The sequence below is a fragment of the Saccopteryx leptura genome, chromosome 1, assembly GCF_036850995.1.
Source record: "Saccopteryx leptura isolate mSacLep1 chromosome 1, mSacLep1_pri_phased_curated, whole genome shotgun sequence".
In the NCBI taxonomy this organism is placed as follows: Eukaryota; Metazoa; Chordata; class Mammalia; order Chiroptera; family Emballonuridae; genus Saccopteryx; species Saccopteryx leptura.
In genome coordinates, this window is record NC_089503.1 from 261,068,127 (window position 1) to 261,094,719 (window position 26,593).

The 26,593-nt window shown below is 54.3% G+C and overlaps 1 protein-coding gene across 1 annotated transcript; it reads left to right on the top strand.

Annotated features, from left to right (window-relative positions):
• Positions 1–58: 58 nt before the first annotated feature.
• Positions 59–8,439, top strand: CILP2 (cartilage intermediate layer protein 2). The gene is made up of 8 exons (XM_066361082.1): positions 59–134; positions 1,079–1,177; positions 1,966–2,238; positions 3,370–3,525; positions 4,432–4,710; positions 5,048–5,156; positions 5,310–5,467; positions 5,663–8,439. Exons 1-8 carry the CDS (start codon positions 71–73, stop codon positions 7,996–7,998), a joined length of 3,474 nt encoding a protein of 1,157 aa, XP_066217179.1. The 5' UTR covers positions 59–70; the 3' UTR covers positions 7,999–8,439.
• Positions 8,440–26,593: the final 18,154 nt, after the last annotated feature.

Genomic DNA, 26,593 nt, shown 5'->3' on the forward strand with positions numbered 1-26,593 from the left:
AGACCCGCGGAGAGTCCGACCTAAGCGCGCGACGGAGTCCGCATCCTCCCTCGGACCCTCGGACCCAGCCATGGCATCACTGCCGCCACTTCTCTGCCTCTGTGTCGCCGCCGCGCACCTGGCGGGGACCCAAGGTGAGGTGACCCCAGGCCCCAGCCTAGCCCCCTAAGCGCCCCAACGTCTGGTAGCAGGCCTGGCATGAAGCAGCGCCTGGATAGAGAACCAAGGGACCACTCGCTTCCCCAGGCCTGGGTTCCTTTTGCCAGCTAGGGGGTAGAGGGAGTGGCAAGGCACCAGGAAGACAGCTCAGGGCTGCCTGAGGTGGGGAGGGAAACGTTCTCATTCTCTTCTCTCCTCTAAGAGATGTAGGGGCACCCGGAGTGTGGATATGAACTTTAGGCTCTTCTGGGTGCCAGGTGATATCAGGGTACCTATTTCAATCTCAGCCTCAACATCTGGGCCCTGGATCAACCAGTACTAGACCCTCTAACCTAACTCCTCCCTCTTCCACACACACCTGCCATTCAGAATAGAAAGTCTTATATCTGGAACACTCAATTCCAGAGGAGGGAATTGGGTCCATTTCTCAGGCGAGGAAACTAAGGTTTCAAGAGGAAAGGGACTGGTAAATTCATTGCCCAGCCCAACTATCTTAGACAACTTGAGACCACTTGAGACTCAGGCTCAATTCCAAAGACCTCCTGATGGCAGGGTGGGCCCCAAGTGCAGGGATGGAAGGTAGAGTGAGGGAAAAATGTCCAACAGGCAAATAAATGGACAAAGGGGAATGCAGCTCAACCTGAGGGCAGAATACACCTAGGGAGAGAACTTGGTAAGGGCAGCAGGGTAGACAGACTTCCAAGGCCCACTGAGTTGGGGCTGTGGTGTCAGAGGGAGGTTTCCTGGAGGAAGGGGTGCAGCAGTCCTTGGGGTGGGCAAGGGCTTGGTTCTGGCTTCTAAAGCCTCAGTTTTCTCCCCTGTGAAGTAGTGATGATCATGGCAGCACCGTGCATAAAAAGAGCTCACAGGATTCCCCATCAGCACTTCTTCCTTCCCCTACTTCTCACCCTTTCCACAGGCACCACCCCCATTGAGGAGCCCATGGAGACCATGTGGGGCCTTGAAGGTCCCTCACTGCACCCTAGTCAGTCCACGCTAGCCCTGGAGGATTGGGAAGGTGAGTTATCCAGGGTCTCGGTCTTGGTTCTGCTATGGACTATTGTGTGAGCTCTGGCTTGTGAGGACATATGAGGAGGGACACAAGCTGGGTGAAGAGCCCAGAATCATTCTGGTCTCTGGACATGACAGCCCCTGGAAGTGGAGCCCCAAGAGGTCTAAGTTTAAGGAGCAGGGAGGTGAGAGTCCAGTTTGTCAAGGAGGAAACTGAGGAGGAGTGGTGGTGGTATGTTGGGCCACATGTCCGGACCACTCAGGAAAGCACAAGTTCTGGAACCTGGGTCAGGGAAGTTCTGTTTGGTTGCTCTTGAAGCAGAAAAGGGGTGAGCTCTCTCTGGGGGATTAATATAGGGGCCAGTCCCTTCCCACCTGTGCTGAGTTCAGCCAGGCAGTGAGCAACGCCAGAGCTGGTGCTAACCGGGAGCTTCTAGTGACACAGCTAGGGCTTGTGTCTGGCCGGCTTCTCCAGCTGCCTTTGTATCTCCTCACACCTCAGGGGTTCTGAATTCTGAAGGTGAGGACAGGTGAGACAGTGGCAATATCTCTGGCTTCATTGAAGCACCAGCTCAGGCAGTGGGTAACAGGTTAACCTCCCGGTGACCCCTTCACAGCTTCTGCCCTTAAGGGCTCTGAATAAGGGACCGTTGGCCTTTGACAGGCTGTGCTAGCCCTCTCTCTTTGGGTTGAGGAGGAAGGAGGGTTCGTGCTTAGACTGCATGCAAGGCCCGTACCACGCAGGTGGGGCCCGACAGGCTTTGGTCCGAGTCCCAGCGCCTATGGTGCCCGCAGAAGCTAGCGAGTGGACATCCTGGTTCAACGTGGACCACCCGGGCGGCGACGGTGACTTCGAGAGCCTAGCTGCCATCCGCTTCTATTACGGGCCGGCGCGCGTGTGCCCGCGACCGCTGGCGCTGGAGGCGCGCACCACGGACTGGGCCCTGCCTTCCACCGTCGGCGAGCGTGTGCACTTGAACCCCACGCGCGGCTTCTGGTGCCTCAACCGCGAGCAGCCCCGCGGCCGCCGCTGCTCCAACTACCACGTGCGCTTCCGCTGCCCGCTGGGTGAGGACAGAGCTGGGGGGGCGGGGCCTGTATGAGGGGGTGTGGGGGGGGAAATCGGGAGACCCGTGGGGTTCCAGGTAGGTGGGGCCTGAATAAAAGATGTTGAGGAGGATGCCAGGGACCTGGGCGTGGCTAGGGAGAAGCGGGGTTCTTTAGGCAGTGATTCCCCAACCTTTTTTGGGCCATGGACCGGTTTAATGTCAGAAAATATTTTCACGGACTGGCCTTGAGGGTAGAACGGATAAATGTATCACGTGACCGAGACAAGCGCCAAGAGTGAGTCTTAGACGGATGTAACAGGGAATCTGGTCATTTTTTAATTTTTTTTAAAAATTTTTTATTTATTCATTTTAGAGAGGAGAGGGAGAGAGAGAGAGAGAGAGAGAGAGAGAGAGGAGAGACAGAGAGAGAGAAGGAGGGAGGAGCTGGAAGCATCAACTCCCATATGTGCCTTGACCAGGCAAGCCCAGGGTTTCGAACCGGCGACCTCAGCATTTCCAGGTCGACGCTTTATCCACTGCGCCACCACGGGTCAGGCAAATCTGGTCATTTTTTAAAAATAAAACATTGTTCAGACTTAAATATAAATAAAACGGAAATAATGTAAGTTATTTATTCTTTCTCTGCGGACCGGTACCAAATGGCCCACGGACTGGTACCGGTTCCCGGCCCGGGGGTTGGGGACCACTGCTTTAGGAGGATGACCTTAGCAGAGGGTAGGGCCCGATAGGGGCAGGGCTTTAGAAGGGAGAGGCTCTGAATAGCTGGGGTTCCAGGTGGTGGCAGGAAGGGGCACCCAAGAGTATCTACCTCTCGCTGCGCTCATTTGTTCATCTGTAACAGCTCCAATTCTGTTGGGGTGTGTTTTGAGCCTATTAAATGTGTGCGAAACGCAGAACAGCAGGCTAACATTGGAGAGTTTACCGGGGTGACAGAAAGGTACCTCAACTGCACCTTCGACGGGTGCGCCTGGGGGAGAACTGGTGGAAGCAGTGGATAGGACTTCTGCTTGGAGTGCCCTTGGGTACACGTGGCGGGGGCGTCCTCCGGTCCCACATTGTCACCAGATTTCCAAGGCGCAGTCCCTAGGGTGAGCGGTAGCCTGACCCTCCCCAACCTTTCTTCCCGCAGAGGCCGCATGGGGCTCATGGGGCCCGTGGGGTCCCTGTTCAAGGAGCTGCGGGCCAGGTCGTCGTTTGCGCCGCCGCCTGTGCCCAAGCCCTACTGGCGATACTTGTCCTGGGCGTCCCCTGGAGGTGCAGAAGTGTGTGCGACCTCGGTGTTCAGGTAGGGGGGCGGGTCCTGAATTTTCAGGGGGCGGGGCCAGTTGAGGGAGAAACTCAGAAGGGAGGGGCTAGGTGGTAGCCTTGTGGGCGGGGTCTGGAGGAAGGAGGCGGGGCCTGAGTGCAGGAGCAGGGTCTGGAGGGCCCCAACTTGGTTCACAAGATTGGTCCTTCCTTTCCTTTTGGGCCCCCCTTCTTGTGTACATCTGGACGGGTGAACGCCCCGGGGTCGTATCCAGTTTTGGCACTTCTGAGGGGGTCGCTTCCCCTGGTGGACATAGACACACACAGAGAAGCCGGCTCACACACTTGAGGTCTACACACTCGGCATTTGCAGCCCCCGCCTGTCCCTTACACCCACGCGGGCACGCGCTTACACCCTGGCAGACATGCTACTCAGGCCCTCCCAGGGCCAGACACCAGGCCAGCCAGGAGGCGACTGGAAATTCCGATCCGGCCTGGGCTCCACAAACACGGTCTGGAGACTGCCGGCAGAGCCTGCAGCCAGGTGGGGGAGCATGGTGGCCAATACGGTGGTGGGGTCCCCACCCTACCCTGCCTGGCTCTGCCCTGAAGTTTCCAGTGGAATTTTCCATTTTATGGAGAAACCGCAGGATTGGGAAGGGAGGGAGATGTTCTGGGCCCAAGACCCATCCCCTCACTGGTCCCCAGCCCCCACCTGGACATTTTCTCTCGTGTTGGAAGGAGCCCCTTGGTCCTGTGAAAGTCACCTCTTCTATCCCCTTCTCCAAGTCATCTTGCCCCTCTGGTCCTCGGGTCTCTCCCTGCTCAGCCCTAACAGTCAGCCCCATGTTCCCCCTCACACTAGGGGCTGTTCCAAGCAGGGTTATGCTGAGACACCTTTGCTGTGTAGACCCCTGTGCCCCTCTGTTCTCCCTGTGTCCCCCAGGGTGCAGCCCCAACACATGCAGATGCCCCAATCACGTCCTCCTGGGCTCAGTGGTCACCTCATCTGGTCAACCGCTGCCAGGGGCCAGAATCTTCCTGAGAGACTGGCCTGGTACTGTGGTTACCAGTGATGCCCATGGAACCTTTCATATGCCTGGAGTCTGTGCCAGCAGCCAGACCAACGTCAGTGCCCAAATGGATGGCTTCTCTGCTGGTGTGGCCCAGGCCCAGGCCAACAGCTCCATATCAGCTGTGGTCACTATTGTTCTTCATAAGTTAGGTAAGCACCTTGTGGCAAAGGGGGTGAGGGGACCAAGGAACTGGGGAGGAAGTTCTGGGGTGATGCCAAGCACTTGGGACTGGGATGATATTTTAGGGCGATGTCACTAGGGGAAGAAATGAGATGTGATGCAGTTATTGAAGGCACAAGGTAAGACATGGAGTTGCAGAGGGAAGCACTAAGATGGGGCTCATCATCTTGAGCAGATGTAGGGTGAACTTGAGTTGGGGGAATAAGGTGTCCTTGGAAAGGAGAGGGTGAACCCTGCTCTTTGGAGGGGTCCTTGGGAGAAGCTTGGATAAGGCAGTGCCCTGCCCTTTGCCACCTTTGCCCTCAGAGAAACCCTACCTGGTGAAGCACCCTGAGTCCCGAGTACGAGAGGCAGGCCAGAATGTGACCTTCTGCTGCAAAGCCTCAGGCACCCCCATGCCCAAGAAATACTCCTGGTAAGTGCCCCCACCCCATGTTCAGTGGCCTCGTGCCTGCTTTGGTGTTGGATTTCTTGTGATATGTGGTGCCTCAGAGACCTGGAGGGAGCAGCTCTGCACCCTCCCTGGGCTGTGCCAATGGCCCCCATGGTGTTGCCCACCTGCCACCAGGTTTCACAACGGGACCCTGCTAGACAAGCGAGAGCACAGGTATGGGGCCCACCTGGAGCTGCGGGGGCTGCGCCCAGACCAGGCAGGCACCTACCACTGCAAAGCGTGGAATGATGCAGGCTCCGTGCACTCAGGTTCCGCCGTGCTCATCGTGCTTGGTGAGCAGCCTGCCCCCTCCTCCCAGCAAGCCCTAACTCAATCCCAAAAGAAGACTCAAAGTCAGACTGATTTTGGACCTTGCTGAGTCTGATCCCAGGCCCCCACTAAGCTGCTGACCCCAGTCCAATTCCCCATCCTTGGTCTCAAATGGAGACCTTCACTTACTCTGATTAGGCTAATTTCTTGATCTCCAGCCTCAGGACAGCCAGCTTGTGACCCCCAGCCTCATGAGCACCTCATCAAACTCCCAGATGACTGCAGTCAGCCAGGCAGTGGCCCCGCCTATCTGAATGTGGGTCTCTGCCTTGATACCCCCTGCCCTAGCCCTGCAGGCTCTAGCCCCAAGTGTGGAGATGCAGGCTCCCGTTGCTGCTCTGTGCGTCGCCTGGAAAGCAGGGAGATCAGTTGCTCCAACTACATCCTTCCAGTTAAGGTGGTGACAGAGTGTGGCTGCCAGAAATGTCTGCCCCCCCGGGGGCTAGTCCAGGGACGCGTGGTGGCTGCTGACTCAGGGGAGCCCCTGCGCTTTGCCCAGATCCTGCTGGGCCTTGAGCCTATTGGATTTACCTCCTACCAGGGTGATTTCACTATTGAAGTGCCGCCCTCTACCCAGCGGTTGGTGGTGACTTTTGTGGAGCCCAGTGGCGATTTCATGGACACTGTCAGGGTCCTGCCTTTTGATCCTCGAGGTGCTGGTGTGTACCACGAGGTCAAGGCCATGCGGAAGAAAGCCCCCGTCATCTTAGATGCCAGCCAGAGCAACACGCTCCCCCTTGGGGATCTGGAAGAAGAGCTCCCTTTGGGCGAGCTGGTCCTCCCACCTGGAACTTTCTACAGAACCAATGGAGAACCTTTTTCAGGGGCTGTGGAGGCCCGGGTGACCTTCGTGGATCCTCGAGATCTCGCCTCGGCGGCTGCTGCTCCCAGTGACCTGCGCTTTGTGGACAGTGATGGTGAGCTGGCCCCACTGCGCACCTACGGCATGTTCGAGGTGGACTTACGGGCTGCCGGCTCCAACGAGCAGCTGCAGGCCCGGCCTCTGACTGTGCGTGTAGCCACGGGCCAGATCCACATGGCGGGCCACGTGGAGGCCCTCAAGCTATGGTCGCTGAATCCTGACACAGGCTTGTGGGAGGAGGAAAGCAGCTTCCAGCGTGAGGAGTCGTCAGCCCCACGGGTTCGCCGCGAAGAACGCGTCTTCCTAGTGGGCAATGTAGAGATTCGAGAGCGGCGTTTGTTCAACCTAGATGTGCCGGAGCGCCGCCGCTGCTTCGTGAAGGTGCGCGCCTATGCTAGCGACAAGTTCGCCCCTAGCGAGCAGGTAGAGGGCGTGGTGGTCACACTGGTCAACCTGGAGCCAGCTCCAGGTTACTCCGCCAATCCCCGCGCCTGGGGCCGTTTCGATAGTGTGGTCACAGGCCCCAGCGGCGCCTGCCTCCCAGCCTTCTGCGACGCAGACCAGCCAGACGCCTACACAGCCCTTGTCACAGCTACCCTGGGCGGAGAGGAACTGGAACCCGCCCCATCCCGGCCTCGCCCACTTCCCGCCACCGTGGGCGTGGCCCAGCCCTACCTGGACAAGCTGGGGTACCGCCGAACCGACCACGACGACCCTGCCCTGAAACGCAACGGCTTCCGCATCAACCTAGCCAAACCCAGGCCTGGCGTCTCCGCTGAAGTCAATGGCCCGGTATATCCTTGGCGCAGCCTGCGGGAGTGCCAGGAGGCCCCAGTGACTGCCAGCCACTTCCGCTTCGCACGCATGGAGGCGGATAAGTATGAGTACAACGTGGTCCCATTCCGGGAGGGCGCGCCAGCTTCCTGGATCGGAGATCTCCTGGCCTGGTGGCCCAACCCACAGGAGTTCAGGGCTTGCTTCCTCAAGGTAAAGGTCCAAGGCCCGCAGGAGTACATGGTACGCTCCCACAACGTGGGGGGCAGCCACCCACGCACCCAGGGCCAGCTCTATGGGTTGCGGGATGTCCGCAGCATTCGAGACCCCCAGCGCCCTGGAACATCTGCTGCCTGCGTGGAGTTCAAGTGCAGCGGGATGTTGTTTGACCAAAGACAAGTAGACAGGACGCTGGTAACCATCATGCCCCAGGGTAGCTGTCGTCGTGTGGCCATCAATGGGCTCCTTCGAGATTACTTGGCCAGGCACCCCCCACCCGCCCCGACTGATGACCCAACCACCTTTGCCATGCTGGCCCCTCTCGACCCTCTGGGTCACAACTATGGTGTCTACACTGTTACTGACCAGAGTCCAAGGCTGGCCAAGGAGATTGCCATTGGTCGCTGCTTTGATGGCTCCTCTGATGGCTTCTCCAGGGAGATGAAGGCTGATGCAGGCATAGCTGTCACATTCCAGTGCCGGGAACCACTGGCTGGCAGGCCCAGCCTCTTCCAGAAGCTGCTGGAGTCCCCAGCAACAGCACTTGCTGACATTCGCAGGGAGATGAGTGAGGTGGCCCAGGCACAGGCCAGAGCTGAGGGTCCCCTCCGCACCCGCCGGGGCAGGACCTGGCAGTGACCTGGGCCCCAGCTATGCTCCTCTGCCTTGCTCCGGACTCCTCTGTCTCTGGGAAATTGCTTCCTCTTCTCCAGATGTCCCCTCCTTGCCCCCTGCTCAGAATTCAGAGTCAATTCCAGTGGTGGAGAAACCAAGCAGGAAATTATTGCTGTGATGTTAACTGGAGTTTGAGTTTATCCTGACTGTGGGACCAGCATCCTGGGAGACTGTGGGGGCTGGAGGGAATGGCTCCCAGATTACATGTCAGCTCTGATTTCAATTTTATTTTGACCCTGATTTCAAATATTCTATCCCTTGGGATTTCTGACCTTCAGCCTAAAGCTCTCTGTGTGTCACTGAGCTGGGCGTTTTATCAGGTCTTAGGCCCCAAGCTTTGTTCTTGGGGTTATTTATTGAAACAAAGCCTATGGGGTTTGTCATGGAAGTAAATGGGAAGTCCAGGCCCAGTGAAGGACTGGGGAAGGGGCTTTTTGGTTCTGGGGTTAGGGGGCACAGTTCTCATGTTTGGTGCTTGGACCCCTCAGGGAGTCAGGGGCAGGGAATCAATTAAAGATGCTTCATTTCTAACTCATGGTGTCAGTGTCCGGGAGCAGAGGATGGAGGCTGTGGTGGCCAGACCCAGACATACCTTGGCCGAAGAAGACCCCAACACACAAGCAAATTCATGTGCAAACAGCTCAAGGGCCCCCACAAGTGACCGGATATGCCTCTCGCAGGCCTGTACCCCACCCTCACCCCTGCTCTGGCTGAGGCATGCAGAAGTGTGTCTGTGACACGTGTGTGCAGAGCTGACTCGTGAGTGGCCGGAACCTGTGCAGCCCTGACCACTGAACACAGTAGTAGCTCTTGCCCTGGCCTTCTCAGAACGTGGCTGTGTGCCTGGGGCTGCTATGGGGAAGGAGGGGCCCTGACAGGGTTGCATGCCCCAGGTGGCTGGAATTGAGGCTACTGTGGACTTCCTAAGCTGAGGCCACAGCTGCCTTCCCCTAGGCCCCACACCTTGGCCAAGCGATATCATCTGACTTCACCAGGACCCTCAGTCTGGAGGCGGCAGAACCATCACTTGCTCTCGCTCTGTGTACATGGTTAGGTGAGTCCTCCTGGCACCCCACAGGGCAGGCACTGTTCTGATCATACCTCACTTTCCAGACAGAGAAACAGAGGCCCCAAAAAGGAGGCTAAGGGCTTCCTGGACCCTGGAGTGAATCCCAGCAGGAGTGGGGCTCCCTTGATGACCCAGCAGCTCCCTGAGCACACATGTGACTCCTTTGGTCTGGAGATATTGGCCCCTGGAAGCCATCAAAGTGGCATTGTTGAGAACCTGGGATGAGAGGCATTTTTCCTGGTTGATCACCCTTGGGAAGCAGTAATGAAAGGGAGCCCATGAAATTCTTGGGCCTTCTGCATACCCACCCACCTACTTCCCCTTCTGTCACCCACCCATCTACTCAGCCACCTGCCTGCTTGCACCCCTTCCTATTACCCTACCGTCTGCCTGTCCAGATCTAGAGGCATCACATCTGTGTAAACACTAGAGGCTTAGAGAGGGCCCAGCCTTGGCGGGGAGATAGGCTCACATGTAGACCCCAACACAGCCTGCTAGCTCTTCTCCATCTGACAACTCCCAACCTCTCCCACCTCAAACCTTTGCTTAAGCCATTCCCTTTATGGGAACACCTGCCCCTGCCTGGGCAGTACATGTGGGGCTTGGAGAGTCAGGGAGAAGATGGCAAAGCCAAGGGCAACAGCCCCAGTCTCTGAGGGTGGGCCCCGAGGCTCTGCTGGAGTCAAGGTTTGGGAGACCCCAGGTGCTGGCACCCCAGCCTTGTCCTCGATAGGCTGTGATGGACAAGAGAGGAGAGATGCTCTAAGGCCCCTCAGGATCCAGGAGACATGTCTTCTTTATCCAGACCTTACTGTGTCTATACCCCTAGCTGACAGGCTCAGAGGGGCAGGACCCTGCCCAAGGTGACCAAACTCTGAGTCCGCCTGCCACAAAGCCCTGCTCAGGGCTGTCTGTTGGGGTTTTGGGGAGCAGCAGGAGTGGGGGGGCCTCCTATTGCAGCCAGCAGGCGAAGCTGACTTTCAGGCCAAGGGTAATGAGGTGTCAGGCTCCACAGTCAAATACCTTCCATTGAGAAAGTATTGGGGCCATGGCTGATGCCAGGCCTGGGGCAGACAAGTTTGGGGTAGACAGCTAGCCCTCCTTCCCTGGGGTGGGCAGGGGTGGGTGAACGTCATCCTGAAACCTCCTCTTCAGCCGCTGTGGCTGGGCCAGGAGTGAGCAGGGGCTCCTGGAGGGAAGTGGATCAGGGAGCGTATTCCAGGTGGAGGGCCCAGCCCAAAACAAATGCTTGGCACCAGACAAGGACTGTCCTCCCCATCTGCTGATAACTCTTCAAAGGATAGCACCTAGCCCCAATTTTCAGATGAGAAAACTGAGGCTCCAAGAGAAAGAAGCCATCACTCTGAGCTTCCAGCCCAGAGCCTCTTCACACTGCCTCGTGACCCCATTCTAGCAGATGAGCCAGGAGTTCCCCCACCCCCACCAGAAAGTTGGCCATCAGCCTCCTGGTAAACTCATCGCTCTCTCCACAGCTGAGGCTGCCAGACCACACTGCTCAGCCTGCAGGGAGCAGAGGGCATGAGGCCCCCGAAGACCTAGGCTCTGAGCCACCCTGAAGTCAGCTCAGGGCACAGGAAGACCCTTGATCCCTCCAACAGCATTTTAGACTTCTATAACTTTAGAACCAGGGGTTCTTAAAATTCCTAGCGAGCTGAGTGTGAGAAAAATCTTGGAATAATGCTTAAAACAAGAGAGTCTTAAAACCACAGAATCCAAGAGGTGGAAGATAAAAATGAACACACATTGAGTGCTGACTGGATGCAAGCTCTCCTTGCTCCCCAAGGCCTAACTCATGTTAAGGGCACCTAATATTTATCTATTGTCTTGGGGTTCAAAATACGCTTTTAGGAGGGTGAATTTCACAATTACCTCCATTTCACAGCTGAAGGGACTTTCCTAGGGTCACACAGCAAACAGGGACACTATGGGCCGGGAAGAAGGGCAGTGTTTCCCAGAGAAGGGAACATAGGCACTGGGTTTTGAAGGATGTGTAGAAGTTTGCCAGGTGACAAAGCAGCAAGGGCATTCCAGGCAGCTGGAAACATGTGAAAGCTGGAGGAGGAAAAATTCAGGTGGGCATGGAGAGCAGCAGCAGAAGGGCGACAGAGAGGCGAACGGGCTTTGAATACTGAGTAAGGATCCTGAGTTGTCTCTGGCGAGTGATTGCGAGCAAGGGGAGGTGCCAGAGCAGGGCAAGTTTGCAATTTCTTATAACAAAGACTCCCCTGGAGCTGTTACAGTCTGAGGCTCGTTGCAAAGTGTTTATTTAATGGAACTAGGGTCTGCTCCCTCCCATGTGGCAGCCTTTGCAGGGTTCAAACCCTTCAGCCTAGCGCCCCCTCCCCTCCTGCCTCCTGTCCTGGCTGAACGTTGCTGGCTCCTCCATTGGGGCCTCGTGGACCTGGCGTGGCCGCCCACCACTTCCCCAGCCCTGTCTGTCTCTCTCATCAGCCCTTGGAGTTGGGTATGACCTAGTCTCAGACCCCTAAGTCTGGAGCCAGCCTGGCGGGGAGACCTGGCTGTAGTTGGGTCAGGGGAATGGTTGGTTTTAATGGTGGAAACAGAGGCAGAGTGACAGTAGAGAAAGAGCAGTCTAGGTCAGTGGTTTTCAACTTCATGTTCGTGGATCAGTGCCGATCCACCAGAAATTTTGTGCCAGTCTGTGAAAGAGTTAACTGCCCTGATGTTATATGAAAATTACAGGGTCTACATCAGGGTGATTAACTCTTTCGTGGACTGGCACCAGTCTGCGGACCAGTGGTCGAAAAACACCAGTCTAGGTAACTCTTCTGACACCTCCCAGGGCAGGATTTGAGCCAGACCAAAGGGCCTGGGGTGGGAGTCAGGGCAGGCGAGAGGGAGGACTCAAGGATGAGGGAACAACAGACAGACATTTTGAATGGATGCAGAGGAATATACACTACTTTATCCAGAGTCACAGCCAGGTGCAATACAGTGGATATGGCCCACTAGGCACCCTGTTGTCATGCCCGAGGTAACACTGTTCTTGTCACACCCTGTCCCTGTCCTCCCCAGTCAGACACTCCCTCCCACACCACTGGAGCCACCTTCTTGTCACCCATTCATCTACACTATCACTCTCAATTGCAGCCCCACACGCAGTCACCCCACCCAAGGTGAATGTGGCTTGACTTGCCCAGTGCACTGGACACAACGAACGCACTGGATGCTGTCCAACCTTCAAAGCCGCACAGGCAGATGCACCCTTACAGGCCAGCCCATGACACAGAGCATTGACACACCCACAGTCACCCTGCTTTCTCCCCACATTTGGGTACCCTCTGACCCCCACCCCCACCCAGAATGCCCTAATAGGGTGATTCCAGTCCCCTACTACCCCCCAGAATTTGGTCCCTCTAAGCCCACTGTGTCACAGCCAGGTGCACATGAACCTTCTAGCTCTCTGGGCCCTGAGGATGACGGTCCGAGCCACTTTTCCTGGGAAGTCCTGAATCTCTTCCTGCTGATTCAGCCCTGGGGGCTGGCCAGCAGGCGCTGCCAAACCTCAGGTATGTCCTCAAAGGCTGCCTGCAAGGCCTCCACAAAGGCGGGGGTGGGGGCTCCCACTGGAACTCATCTCTTCCCTGGGCCCCAGCCCCCGCTCACCCTAGATGGATCTCGAAGTGTAATTGAGCCTGAGGCTGGCTGCTCATGCCCGCAGTTCATCCTGGCTGAGCCAGGTTTCCCTCATAAAGGGGCCCTGCTCAGCCCACTCTCCTAGACACTGCTTTCTCAGGTGGGCTGGCTGCTCATCCAAGGGCCCAGCACACGGATAGGGACAGACAGAGAGAAACACACACACACACACACACACACACACACACACACACTCTCTCTCTCTCTCTCTCTCTCTCTCTCTTTCTCTCTCTCTCTCTCTCTCTCTCTCTCTCTCTCTCTCACACACACACACACACACACACACACACACACACACACCCAGGTGATGGCCAGATGCAGACCTGTGGGCTCACATATACTTTTTTTTTTTTTTTACAGAGAGAGGGATAGATAGGGACAGACAGACAGGAACGGAGAGAGATGAGAAGCATCAATCATTAGTTTTTTTGTTTTGACACCTTAGTTGTTCATTGATTGCTTTCTCATATGTGCCTTGACCGTGGGGCTACAGCAGACCGAGTAACCCCTTGCTCAAGCCAGCGACCTTGGGTCCAAGCTGATGAGCTTTGTTCAAACCAGATGAGCCCACGCTCAAGCTGGCGACCTCAGGGTCTCGAACCTGGGTCCTCTGCATCCCAGTCTGACGCTCTATCCACTGTGCCACGCCTGGTCAGGCTGGCTCACATATACTTGATGCACAGTTCTGGACTGACCCTCACAGAGCCCCATTCTGAGGAGCAAGACAGAGCAAGGCAGAGATACCCTAGCTGTAGGATCAAAGTTGGGTCAGCAGGAGGGCCAGGGGCTGGGAAAACCCAGAGGAGGGTTCAGGGAAGGCTTTTTGCAGGAGAGGGCATTTGATGTGGGCTTTGAAGGATAAAGAGGTATTTGCCAAACCAAGATCAGATGTCCAAAGGTGTTGAATGCTGGTGAGTTTACCTTTGGTCTATGAGATTTTGAGCAGGGGAGGGACACAGTCAAACAACCCCAATCAATTACCTCCCCTTAAGAATATAGCCTCTGCCCTCAGGGGGGCTTTCTTTTTTCTTTCTTTATTTTTTTTTTTAAGTGAGAGAAGGGAAGATAGTGAGACAGACTCCTGCAAGTGTCCCAACTGGGATCCACCGGCAACCCCCGTCTGGGGCCAATGCTCAAATCAACCGAGCTATCCTCAATGCCAGTTGCCGACCTAAGACCCACCAAGCTATATTCAGCACCTCCCCGGGGCCAACTCTCGAACCATTGAATCCACTGACTGCAAGAGGAGAAGAGAGAAAGAAGGGAGAAAGGAAGGGGAAGAGAAGCAGATGGTTGCTTCTCATGTGTGCCCTGATCGGGGATTGAACCTGGGACGTCTGCATGCTGGGCCAATGCTCTATCCACTGAGCCATCTGTCCAGGGCCTAAAATGATTATTTATTGGTTTCAATGAGAGAGGAAGGGAAAAAGAAAGAGACAGGAACATCGAGTTGTTCCTGTATGTGCCCTGATCGGGGATTGAACAGGTAACCTCTGTGCTTTGGGATGATGTTCTAACCAACCGAGCTATCTGGCTAGGGCAGGGACAGAGGGCTTTCAATCAGAGGCAGAGCTAGACCCAGCCGGGAGGGATAGAAGAGGCTTCAGGTTTATGAAGTACTTGCTATGCACTGGATTGTATTCTAGCAACAACTCTTTAAGGCAGGTTCCACTATTATCCCCATTTTACAGCTGAGCAAACCAAGGCTAAGAGAGGGAGTTACCTTGCTTAAGACCCCACAAGAGGGGTTCACACATAATTGTGGCCTCTGACCTGCGATTGTAGTTGTTAACCTGCTCTCAAGCTGACCCTAGAGTTTGAAGGACAGAACAGTAAGGCTCAAGTAAATCAGCTTTGCCTAGGGTTTGCATCTGGGGTCCTTTGCATTTGAGGTCCTGGTGGGAGCCTTTGCATATGGGGTCCTGGTGGGGGATGAAGACCCTCTGTATGGAACACACAAGCTCCACTGGGCCTGTTCAGCAAGATTGTCCCCCATCGCTTGTCACTTGGCCGCTGAGTGTATTTAATGAGGGGCTTTTAGGAAGGGGGAGGACCAAGTGGAGGCCCGAGGGTGCTTCTCCGGGCCTTCTGGGAGGCTGAGGCCCCTGTCCTTGGTCCGCACCCACTGTCTGGCCCAGCTGGAAACAAACACTTGGAAATGACCGACCCAGTGGAATCTAGGTTGTGGTCAGACCATGGCTGAAGAAGCCACTGGAAAAACATGCAGTCTACGGGGCCAGGCCCAGCTTACGTTTCACCAGGCAAGAGTGGCCTGCCGATGCCCAGAGCTGAGGAATGTTCACTCCCTAGCTCTTTGGAACCTGTTGTTAGACCAGGGAATCCAGTGTTTGGGCGGTACTAACTTCGGTCTCCTGTCATGAGGCTGTGACCTGCCTCCTAGTGTATCCTTGGAGAATCAGGCCTCTTGGCTTGGCTTCCTAGCCTAGTTACTTTTGGAGATCCCTTGTCTGCTTGCTTGTTCCTGACGATGGGGAGCTCACCCCTTTACCGCCATTATACCCAGCAGCCAGGAGCCTATAATTGGACTGATATCACACAGGAGGCTCTGACTTCCTTGACCACATGGAGGAAGGCCAGGGCAGCCTCAGTATACCCACCCCAGACCCTTCTGTGTGTCTGACTCTCTTCAGGGCTTCTAGACTTCCCCCAGGTCTTTTGGGCTCATGTGTTCCAAGTAGACCCGAATGTCTCTCCCCAGAATGTGCACCTTGTCTCGTGGACATGTTTCAGCACTGTCCACCTGTCCACCTGCCTTGAACCACAGCTGGCAGGTGGCTCACACATCTGCCTAGTGGCTCTGAAGCACTTGCATCTCTTCACTGACCCCTCCCAGTAAGGCTGTTCTTGTTATTGCTCCACTTTGCAGATGAGGAATTGAGGCTCAGAGGGTTCACTTGGTGTCCTGGAGTAGCAGGGGCTGATTCTGGAAGTAGAATCCAGTGCCCTGCTGGCTCCAGGATAGGAGCCTTGTCTTTTGGGCTGAGGAAACCCCTGCAAAGGAAGAGCTACAGCCTGAGCCACACTTTTGGGCCTGAGTGTCTTTGGCTTCCCACAAGCTCTGGTTAGAGCCCTGCTCACACACCCTGCATGGCTCTCATGGTTCCTCAGTGGGGGCATGTTCTCTGGTGAACCCTTGATGGGTCACCACAGAGACCCCTGAGCAAAAAATCTAGACTCTTGGGTCAAACCCAGGCCCTGCCTCTAGTCCACCTCACAGTCTAATTTCCCTTGCAGAGGGCTGGGCCAACAACAGCGTCTCTTCTTTAGGTCTTGGTGGTGCTGCCTGATGTGCAGAGGTGCTCAGTATCACACAGGAGAGGGACAGGGATTGAACTGGTATCCAAGGCAGCCCAGCTCCCTCCCTGAGCTGTTGCCTTCCCCCAGGGCTTTGCAGTAGTGTTGGGTGGGGGACATTAAACTTCCCAAAGCACCTAAATCAGGGCATTAATTTCTCCACCAGATCTGAGGGCCTCCAGACTTCCTGCAGGGCTCTGGTGTGGCAGACCTTGACATGCCTCCTGGAGTCTTAGTGGAACAGAAATCTTTTCTAGGCATTGGGTATGGGGCTTTACCATGCACTGACGAAGAGGCTCTTAGAATTTTCATCCTGAAATTTGATGTGGGTGACTTTGAAACTGCAAGAGGGTATACAACTGCATGTGAGAGAACTTGAAACTGCCACAACCTACCTAACTTGGGCCTGGATGAACTTCTACAACCTCGAAATTTTCCCATGCACTGGCCCAGGGAATCTGAAAACTTCTACTAAGGCTCCAAATTTACATGCAGTGATGAGGGGCCCACAAAATTTCTTAGATCACTGTCCTGGCCAGGTGGCTCAGTTGGTTAGAGCATTGTCCTGAAGCACAGAGGTTGCAGGTTTGATCCTCGCTCAGGGTACATACAGGAGCAGATCGATGTTCCTGTCCTTCTCTCTTTTCATTTCTCTCTCATTAAAATCAATAAATAAAAATTAAAAAAAATTTCTAGAATCATACCCTTATTAGTGGCCCTGGGACGGGGGGAAGGTTGTGGCCATTCTTGGAGGTAGGAGACTGAGATGCAAGGAGGGTTGGAGGAAATTCTGCAAGGACTTTGAACATGAGCCCCTCTAAACCCAAGGACTGAGAGGGGTCCAGAGTCCAGGGACAGCAGCCAATCTCACCACAGACATAATCCAGTTTCCGATCCTCCCTGTCCCAGGTTTCTCTGACAGACTCTCTGGAAATGGAGAAGGCTCAGTGTTCAGAGTTCAGAGCAGCGGTGGAGAGTGCAGAAGCTTTAAGGGAGAAGGGGTGGAGCCAGGATCAGGGGCTTATTGTGACCAAAGCTCACAATAAGGTGTAAAGCCAGGGCTTGGCAGGGTCAGATGTCAGATGGGGGGGAGGGGACTAGAGTCAGGATCATGTATGGGGTTACTGCAGGGAGGCCTCAGAGAGGTGGTGGATCAGGTGAGGGGCAGGGTCCAGGTGGACCAGAACATATGCCTGCCTACTCTAGGAATTTAAACCAGAAGGTCTCAGGGAAACTTTGACAACCAACCAATGTGGGGTGACTGAGATCGCAGACCTCCTTGCTCCAGATCACAGCTCTCCTCACCTTTCAACCTGCTTAGGGCTTGCTTGGGTTGAGAAAATTCCCATTGGCAAGGCAGGTATAAGGCTGAGAACCAGAGAGGGGCAGACATCTTAACGGACACACAGCCCAGGTCCTCCGTGTTACTGGCTTGTAATTAGAGGCCCAGGGCAAGCTCAGCAGGAGCCAGGCCAGCAGCTGCTGAAGTGCCTCATCTCACTCTAAAAGAGAACAAGGTATCAGGAGGGAGAAACAATGTCCCCAGCCCTCAGGTGCTCCGGGCCCATGGCCGGGGTCCCAGGATAGGCTCGGGGGAGAAGTAAGCTTGGGGGGGTTATGGCTGATGATGTTGGGGAGCGGCTGGGAGCAGGGAAAGGTTTGGGTAGGGACATGGCAGTTAGCCAGGCAAAGAAGGGAAGAGAAGGTACTCGGGCAGAGGAAGTGACCCTGGGGTGGGAATGTATTTATGGGAGGGATAGTAAGGGACTGGTGAAGAGAAAGATGATGCAAAAGACGGATCCTATAGGCCCTGTGGCGGGAGTGCGGTGGGGGGGACGACTGGATTCAGAGGAAAGGGAAGCTAAGGGCCACTAAGTACATAGGCCTGCTTCACTGTAAGATTGCCCCTTAGCGGCCCAGTGGAGAGCTGTCAGGGAAGTTCTGCTTCACATGCTGGCACTCACAGCAGGTCACGTAAAATGTGACAGCTTGAGTAAGGCTGGCCTTGGTCTGACAACTGGCCTCCAGTCTTGGTGTCCCATTTGGCAGAATGGGGACAATATAACCCCAGACTCTCCACAGGTATGGATACCATCTTTAGTACTTCGTGGGGATGTACTTATAAGAGTCCCACAGAGCCCTCTAGGCGGAGCTACATCTATTTCCACTTCTCAGAGGGAGAAACAGTCAGGGAGGGCAGCACATAGGATTTGGAGGTAGGACTCAAATTGGGGCTCTGGCAGGAGAAGTTTGCTCCTGGTGGGGGTTGAGCCCTTCCTGACAAGTGGCCCTGGTGTAAGGAAGCCTTGGCCAAGCAGCTGGACCAGGGTCAGAAACTGGAGGGGGCATTAAGGGCCTGTGAGGTCCACAGGTGGGTAGGTAGGGGGAGGGTTGAGGAGCCCAGAATGTGGGGGAGAAGGCCTACACCTCCACCCCAGGACCCAGCCCCGTGCCTCAGTTTCCCCAATGCTTTGGTCGAGGGAGGCAAGTGAGAATGCACCAATACCTTCCTCAAACTTACCTTCGCTAGTTTTGGTGCCTGTTAGTGATTACTGGGTCAACTGGTACCATCACAGGCCAGTGGTGGCTCCTTTAATACTGGAGATCTCACTCAGATGACCCATTTCCTGTCTTCCTGTCTTGGTGTTCTTACCAGCAGAATGGGGACAAGATGACCCTGTGCTTGTAATTTACTTTTATTTATTTACTTTTTTAGATTTTTTTATTTATTCATTTTTATTAGAGGGGGGGGAGAGAGAGAGTGAGAGGGAGAGATAGAGAGAACAGGGGGAGGAGCAGAAAGCATCAACTCCCATATGTGCCTTGACCAGGCAAGCCCAGGGTTTTGAACCGGCGACCTCAGCATTCCAGGTTGATGCTTTATCCACTGCGCCACCACAGGTCAGGCCTATAATTTACTTTTAAAAGTCAGGTCCTCTGGCTCCCTAACCTCTGGTTCCCACAGGTTTGAATGTGTTTTGAGATGGGAAGTGCCATCTCTCTCTTTCCAGAATCTTGCTATTCCAAAATAAAGACTCCTAGGAAGCTGACAGCCCGTGCCCTGTCTCAGCTGGCCCCAAGTGACAGGTGTCGTATGTAGGGTCCATGCTCAGGTGGGGCAATGATCCCAGTCAGGCTCAACTCCAGGTTTTCAGCTGCCACTTGAAAAACTCTAACTGCCCTGGCTGGGTAGCTTGGTTGGTGAGAGCATCACTCCGAAGCACAGAGGTTGCCGACTCGATCCCTGGTCAGGGCATATACAGGGACAGACCAGTGTTGCTGCCTCTCTCTCTCCCTTCCTCTCTCTAAAATCAATTAAAGAAAGAAGAAAAAACTCTTTAACTTAAAGCTCAGCCTTTTTAAAAATTGCCAATCAACCCTAGATATTTTGCTAATAATTAGCATGGTGAACATCAGCGTTTTTTCTGGTAAGAGAAATGAGGTTGAAAGATGTGGATCAGGGAGGATATTAGCAGCTCTTTCACCCAGACCCCTCGCCAGGACCTGTGTTTAACCCAAGTGGTCCAGCTGAGAGGCCCTGGCCTACAGCCCTCGGGGTAGCCCCCATGACTGGAGGATTATCAGTTGGTCTTTGTTCCACTGCCTGGAACCTTGCTTGGGTGTTGGTGGCCTCTGCCTCAGTGAATCTGTGGGACCCTGAGAGGATGAAGCATGACTTCCTATATGACTCCCGATCAGGTAAGTGGAGATGTGATTTCATGGTGGCCCAGGACCAGGCAATCTGGTGGTTCCCAGTCTGTGTTTCCCACCAAAGTGGTTCACAAAATCAAGACAAATCTATAAAAAGCAATGCAAATAACATAAAAATTATATGCAAACATCAGTTTTAATAAACAAACAAATCAGGGCCTGTACATTATATGCAAATATAACTTGAAGGAGGGAGCCTGGGCTGGAGGTCGTCAGACACATTGCAAGGGACATGTTGAGTATAACAGTAATGATAGAGTTCACTGTTTCCTACTGAGCCCAGCCCTTTAAGATGAGCCCTTGGACTCCACAGACACACAGTAAGGGTGTCTTACATTCCTGGGGTCAAAGCCCAGAAGAGGCATGTGTCCAGGACTCTATCTCCATCTCTGTATCCTCTGCAGAATTTGTGGACCACAGCGACCCCTGGTGCCTGTGTCCAGACACAGCGGCTGGACCTCTCACCCCACCCCACCCTGATCTCCTTTGTAGGGGGAGGAGTGGAAAGCATCAACTGCAGTTGCTTCTTGTATGTGCCTTGGCCGGGCAAGCCATAGTTTTGAACCAGCGACCTCAGCATTCCAACTCAAAGCTCTACCCACTGTGCCACTATAAGTCAGGCAATGTTTGTTTAATTTGCAAAAAAATGTGGCAAGAAAAGCATCATTTTGCACTAATATCCAAGTATTTGTAGAAAAATCTCTAGAAGGGGGAATTAGCGGGGAAAAGGTGTGTGCATTTAAAAAAATTTTTTTATTTGATTTGAGAGAAAGTGGGAGAAACAGAAACATCAATCTGTTCCTGTATGTGCCCTGACTGAGGATTGGACTCACAACCTTTGCATATCAGGAAAACACTCTAACCAACTGAGCCACTTGGCCAGGGCTGCATTTTTAATATTTAATAGCCTCTAGAAAACTGCCATCTTTTTTTTTTTTTTTTAAGTGAGAGGGGAAATAGTGAGACAGACTACCGCATCTGCTCCAACCAGGATCCACCAGGCAATCCCTGTTTAGAGCCGATGCTTAAATCAACCAAGCTATCCTCAGCACCTGGGCCGATGCTCAAACCAATCGAGCCACTAGCTGCAGAGGAGAAGATGGAGAGAAGGGGGAGGGGAAGTGTAGAGAAGCAGATGGTCACTTCTCTTGTGTGCCCTGACCGGGAATTGAACCCAGGATGTTCATATGCTAGCCAACACTCTAACCAGAGTCAACTAGCCAGGGCCCAAAAACTGCCATCTTGAGCAGCTATACTGATGAGCAGTACCCCTGCACTGCCTTCAGGCTTGCAACCCTAGTTCTGCCAGTTCCTCCTAACTTGGGGCCTGGGGCACAGGTCAAGAAGCCTCCAAGCCCCAGTGTCCCCACCTGTTGCATGGAGGCTCTGTGCTAGCAGGGCAGGCTCAAGGGGCGCCAGGGTAACTTCTTTGCGCTCTTGTAATCTTTACAGCTTGATTACTCTTGTGGGGCCACATTTTAGGCATTTTAAAATAGTACAATATGTAATGTTAGTAAAATGCGACTTTATGTGCAAAATTGGATCTGGGGGCATTTCCTCAAATTAAAACCCTCCAAGAGACCCAGCTTGAAGTCAGTAGCCAATCGAATCATGAGCTGCATTCACACCATGGCCACAAGAGGGCACACAAGAGCCAGAGGCAAGGCCACCACGGTTCTTTGAAAACACCCTGTCATGGTCTTCAATGACATTTCAGCTGAAAATGGTAGAACTTGTATTAACAGGAAAAAAAAAAGTGCAAAACTAACCCCTGGTTAAATTCTGAGCCCATGACAGACTTGAACCAAAGCTGTTCTAAAAGATACAAGAGTAGGCAGCGTCTGCGTGAGCTGGTAATGGACGGACGAACGCGCCACTACGGCCCTGCGTCCCCACGGTCAACTATCACCAGAAACAGATCCAGTGGTGAACAATATTAAAATTAAAGTAAAAAATTTTAACAGGGGAATTTGTGACAAGTCCTAGGAGGGACAATCAGTTTTACCATAAAATTACTATTAAAAAAGAGTTGAGAAAATGAGCAGCATCTTGGTCTTTTTCAAATCCCAGATCATCAACAAGAGTCGGTGTGGTGTCCCTAGAATGTGGCTCAGGAAGAACTATCTGCTGTCAGCTCTGGGTTTTTTGAGGTAATTGGCTGCACATGCAGTAAAAACACTAATGCCGGCAATCTACAGCAGGTCACACTGTCCTCTTTTCTGTTGTCCCCAAAACAATTAAAGATGCATGTGAGTTGGCGATGCCGGGATCTCCAGCGAGTGAAATGGTCGACACTGGGGGCCTGGTTCACTGCCAGCTTCCCCTGGCCTGAAAAGATAGCAAGAGAGTGTCAGAGAGGCAGCCCTGAGACTGATGGCCTGTCTTGACCCCATTTCCCGGTGAACCACGAAGAGGAGACAGGAGAGATGCGGAGGGGTCAGTCCTGGGCCTTGATGCCTGACCTGTGACATGGCGGTACTCCCCAGCAGGAAAAGGGTGCCCAGGGGGCTCTGGATAAGGACTGATGAGGCATCTCAGTACAGCTGGGGTTTCCAGACACTCTGAGCATGGAGGCCCAGTCAGGCCTGGAGCTGATGACAGGCCCTGGAACATCACAGCGAGACACAGTGAGCGAGAAGTGGATCAGAAACCTGGCTGGACACTCGGGGGCTCCGTCTGCAGTGCAGAGACATAGCAAGCACACATGACTCTGAGATGTTTGTCCACAGAACATCCACTCCAAAGGAAAACACCACTGAAAACGGCTCTTCTAAGGCGGTCTGCTCTGGGGCAAGTCCTATTTACAGCCCACAAGAGGAGGGCTATAAGTTCCCCTTCCTAACTCAGGCTCTGGGGTTGGCTCCTGAGTCAGTGGTTCACAGGCCCCACAACAGTAATCGAAACCTCAAGGTCAGACCTCCTGACTCGGCCCAAGACCATGGTTGCTGCCACTGGACAGGGCAGCATGAGCCTTTTCACCTTCCTCTCTCGCACTTTCCTTTACTGAGCCTTCCTGCTGGCCTTCTACTCCATCTAACCCACCAGGACCCTCCTCACCTCAGCTATTTCCTCCTCCATGTTCCAAGGAGCTGCCATGGTGCTTGTGCCTCAGTGGACAGTGTTGGGCAAGTGAATCAACAGGCTTTTTTTAGGACTGCCTGGCATATGACATGGAGACACCAAGGGGCCGGTACTGCCCCACCCATCAGTCTGAGCAACTGGGGTGCAGACGCTGGCCTCAGGGAAACAACATTTACCCTCAGATGGACACCCACAGCCCTGTGTTCCTGAGAGGCAGACGTGAACGATGAGGGGAGGTGTCCACCTGCAGACTGGGTGACAGACTGGCACATAGGGGTGGGATGGGAGCCAAATGGCAGCTCAGATGCTGCTCGGGTGCCCAGGACAGAGGTGATGGTTCCTGCCTGGCAGCCCGTCCCGCTGAGAGGGCATCTGTGCCTGCCCAGGGCAGGGGCCGTGCAGCAGTGGGAGCAGCAGCACAGGAAGGGGCTCACAGCGTGCTGCCTACATCCCCAGGTCATGGTCTGGGGACACCTTGTGGGGACTTCAGCAGCTCTGGACCTCGGATGCTTCTAGAGTTAAGGGTTGGCCTTGTGTGTCAGGGTCCTCACGGTGGGGACCCAATTCATTCTCACCTACTGGCATCCATTGTGACCGAGGTGCTAAGCCCCAAGCACAGAGTCCCCTGTTCTGCCTACATGCTTATTATGGACAGTGGGTTGCCATAGTGATGGGACATGTACCCTTTGCTGAAGATGCCGGGAGGCATCCATCCCCTGCACCCTTACTAAGGGTGAGGGTAAGTCGGTGGGGGGCTGCTTCTGGCTTGGCAGGGAACACCCACATGAAGGAAACAGCTGGGCTGTGTAAGGCCCTACCCAGTTTTACCTCTGACTGTGTAGCCTCCTCAAGATGATTCTGAGTATGGGACTGGGCCCCTATAATTATCCATGAGAGGCTGGGGTGGTCCCAGGAATCACGAGGATGGTACCTCTCAATCCTGGCCAGCCCGGCATGATGCCCAGTACCCTGAGCAACTTCCAGACACTGCATCCAGCTCCTTGGCTCATTTTCTTCCCAGGTACCTATGTGGGCATCTTCACCGTGGAACAGCTGGGTCCCAACTGAGGGGCAGCCAGGCTGGCGAGGCCCAGGCACCGACAGGGCAGTAGGTCTGAGCTCAATGGGGCTGCCTGCACACTCTCATGGTCAGGGTCTCATCTGCCTGCCCCCACTCCTCCACACGCCCCCCCCTGGAGTACAGACGCTCTCTGCGGGGTAGGCTTCTTCTCCTCAACAGCCAAAGCCTTGTTTTGGGCACTTGTGCCCACCACTCAGCTAAGAGTTACTAAATCCTGCAGGGACAGTGGTGAAGGGCACAGGGTTTTTCAGACTGGGTCCCACAAAGCTGTGCCCGCTGGTGGCTTTGCCAACCTGCACTCATCTCTATGACGAAATGAAAGTAGTACCCAACAAGCCAGTGTTGTTGCCAGGACTTCAGGGGGGCCCTGCAGAGCCCGAGATGTTGCTAACAAGATGGCCTGTTCTGAGGACCTGCCATCCACCTGAGCTCTGCATCTCTGTCCTGAAACTGAGTCAGGGACCCTAAAAGCATCCTTGAGACTCACCTGGAACCACAAGATGCCTTCCCCAGAGGCAGGCTGGAGAGAGGCCAGGGTCCGCAGGGTGATAAATCTGTCTCTGGCACCGGTCAGTGGGAAGGGTCCAGAGCAGCGGTTCTCAACCTGTGGGTCGCGACCCCAGCGGGGGTCGAACGACCAAAACACAGGGGTCGCCTAAAGCCATCGGAAAATACATATTTTATTCGGAAAATACATATTTATTATACAATACATTTTTAAATAAAATATGTATTTCGGAAAATACATATTTATTATACAATACATTTTTAAATAAAATATGTATTTCCGATGGCTTTAGGCGACCCCTGTGTTTTGGTCGTTCGACCCCCGCCGGGGTCGTGACCCACAGGTTGAGAACCGCTGGTCCAGAGGAACCTGGAAGGGTTGGGAGGAGTCATGACAAGTGTTCTATCCCCAAAAGTTGCAGAACATCCTCAGTTGGGATTTCCCAGGCTCTCTCACCAGGAAGAGGTCAGGACAGAGGTGTTCGATGGGGGTGTCACTGCTCTGCAGCACCAGCACAGCCTGCAGGGAGCTGACTCAATCACGATCATTGCCATCAAGAACAGAAATCACAGCTCAGTGGGCCCAGCCTCATGGGAATGATGGGACCTGGGCCGGGCAGTGTCACTCACCAGAGCGGGGTCTGGATGGGTGGCTGGCCCGGCTCTATGGGCCTCCAACTTCAGTGGTGTCCACTGCTGTGTTAACCATGTAAATGGTGGCCTCTTCTTGAAACTTCCCTATGTTCTTTTTATACCAGATTCTTTTGTTGCAGAGCCAGTTGGAGACCTGTGAACAGAGACAGAAGATGCTGGAAGAGATGACCCAGTGATGAGCCAATGTGAACAGATGGTAGGCTCCTTCTGAGGTAACTTTATTCCCACTGTCTGGTTCTGGGCTGGGTGGGAGGGCGGGACTGAGAAGGCGGTGGACCCAGGAAAATGTCTATGGTGGGTAGAGGGTCCCCTGAAGCTAGCATGTCTTTCGGGAGAGAAAGGGGCCATGCTGCCTAAGAATTCAGTGCTGCTGGGAGGAGAACAGGCATGTCCGTGACACACTCAGAGCTGAGTGTCCATGCACTAAAGGTGCAGCAATAGACTTCTCTTTAGGGAAAGCCAGAGCATCCCAGCACTGAGCTTAGTGCCTTTTCACCCTTGCCTGTGTTTAGTCCTAGGGACCCACGGGAGGCATCATCACATCCATTCTATAAGCCAGCACCTCCACACATGGAGGGGACCCTCTGGGCCAGGGCTTCCCTCGGGGGTCATTCTCTGGGTGGGGCAACCCTGGGAACTGTAGGGTGGGAGGGGGAGCAGCATCTCTAGCCCCCAATCCACTAGATGCCAGTAGTGCCCCTTCCCAGTCATGACAACGAAAATGTCCCTTGGGGGTAGAACTGCATACATAGGACCCTGGGCCAGTGCCTGCCTTCAAATGTGGAGACCAGCAAGCACAGCTGGAAACACCTTAATGCTCCACAATAGAGAAGCTGTTCCTGCAGTGAGATGTCTTTGCAATTTTTTTTTTCTGAAGCTGGAAACGGGGAGAGACAGTCAGACAGACTCCCGCATGCGCCCGGGGATCCACCCGGCACGCCCACCAGGGGTGACGCTCTGCCCACCAGGGGGCGATGCTCTGCCCCTCCCGGGCATCGCTCTGCCTCGACCAGAGCCACTCCAGTGCCTGGGGCAGAGGCCAAGGAGCCATCCCCAGCGCCCGGGCCATCTTTGCTCCAATGGAGCCTCGGCTGCGGGAGGGGAAGAGAGAGACAGAGAGGAAGGAGGGGGTGGGGGGTGGAGAAGCAAATGGGCGCCTCTCCTATGTGCCCTGGCCGGGAATCGAACCCGGGTCCCCCGCACACCAGGCCGACGCTCTACCGTGTCTTTGCAATTTAACAACAGAAATAAACAGTGGATTATGATGGCAGATTGCGGATGACTTATCTACTTTAAAGTCCCCACATCTCCTCTCAATGTTAACCATGAAAGGGGTGTGCTCCCTGCTTCTTACACACTGACACTTCCTGCCTTCTCTTGGTTTCCACTTATCAACAAGTAATGTGCCAAAACGTCTTTGTGGAACTAAGTATGCAGGCAAATGGCAGCAAGTTTTCTATGTT

Coding starts and splice junctions, on each gene's coding strand:
- CILP2 (XM_066361082.1), top strand. CDS start 71: ATGGCATCACTGCCGCCACTTCTCTGCCTCTGTGTCGCCGCCGCGCAC. Junction 2,239..3,369: donor GCGCTTCCGCTGCCCGCTGG/GTGAGGACAGAG, acceptor TTCTTCCCGCAG/AGGCCGCATGGGGCTCATGG. Junction 5,157..5,309: donor ATGCCCAAGAAATACTCCTG/GTAAGTGCCCCC, acceptor ACCTGCCACCAG/GTTTCACAACGGGACCCTGC.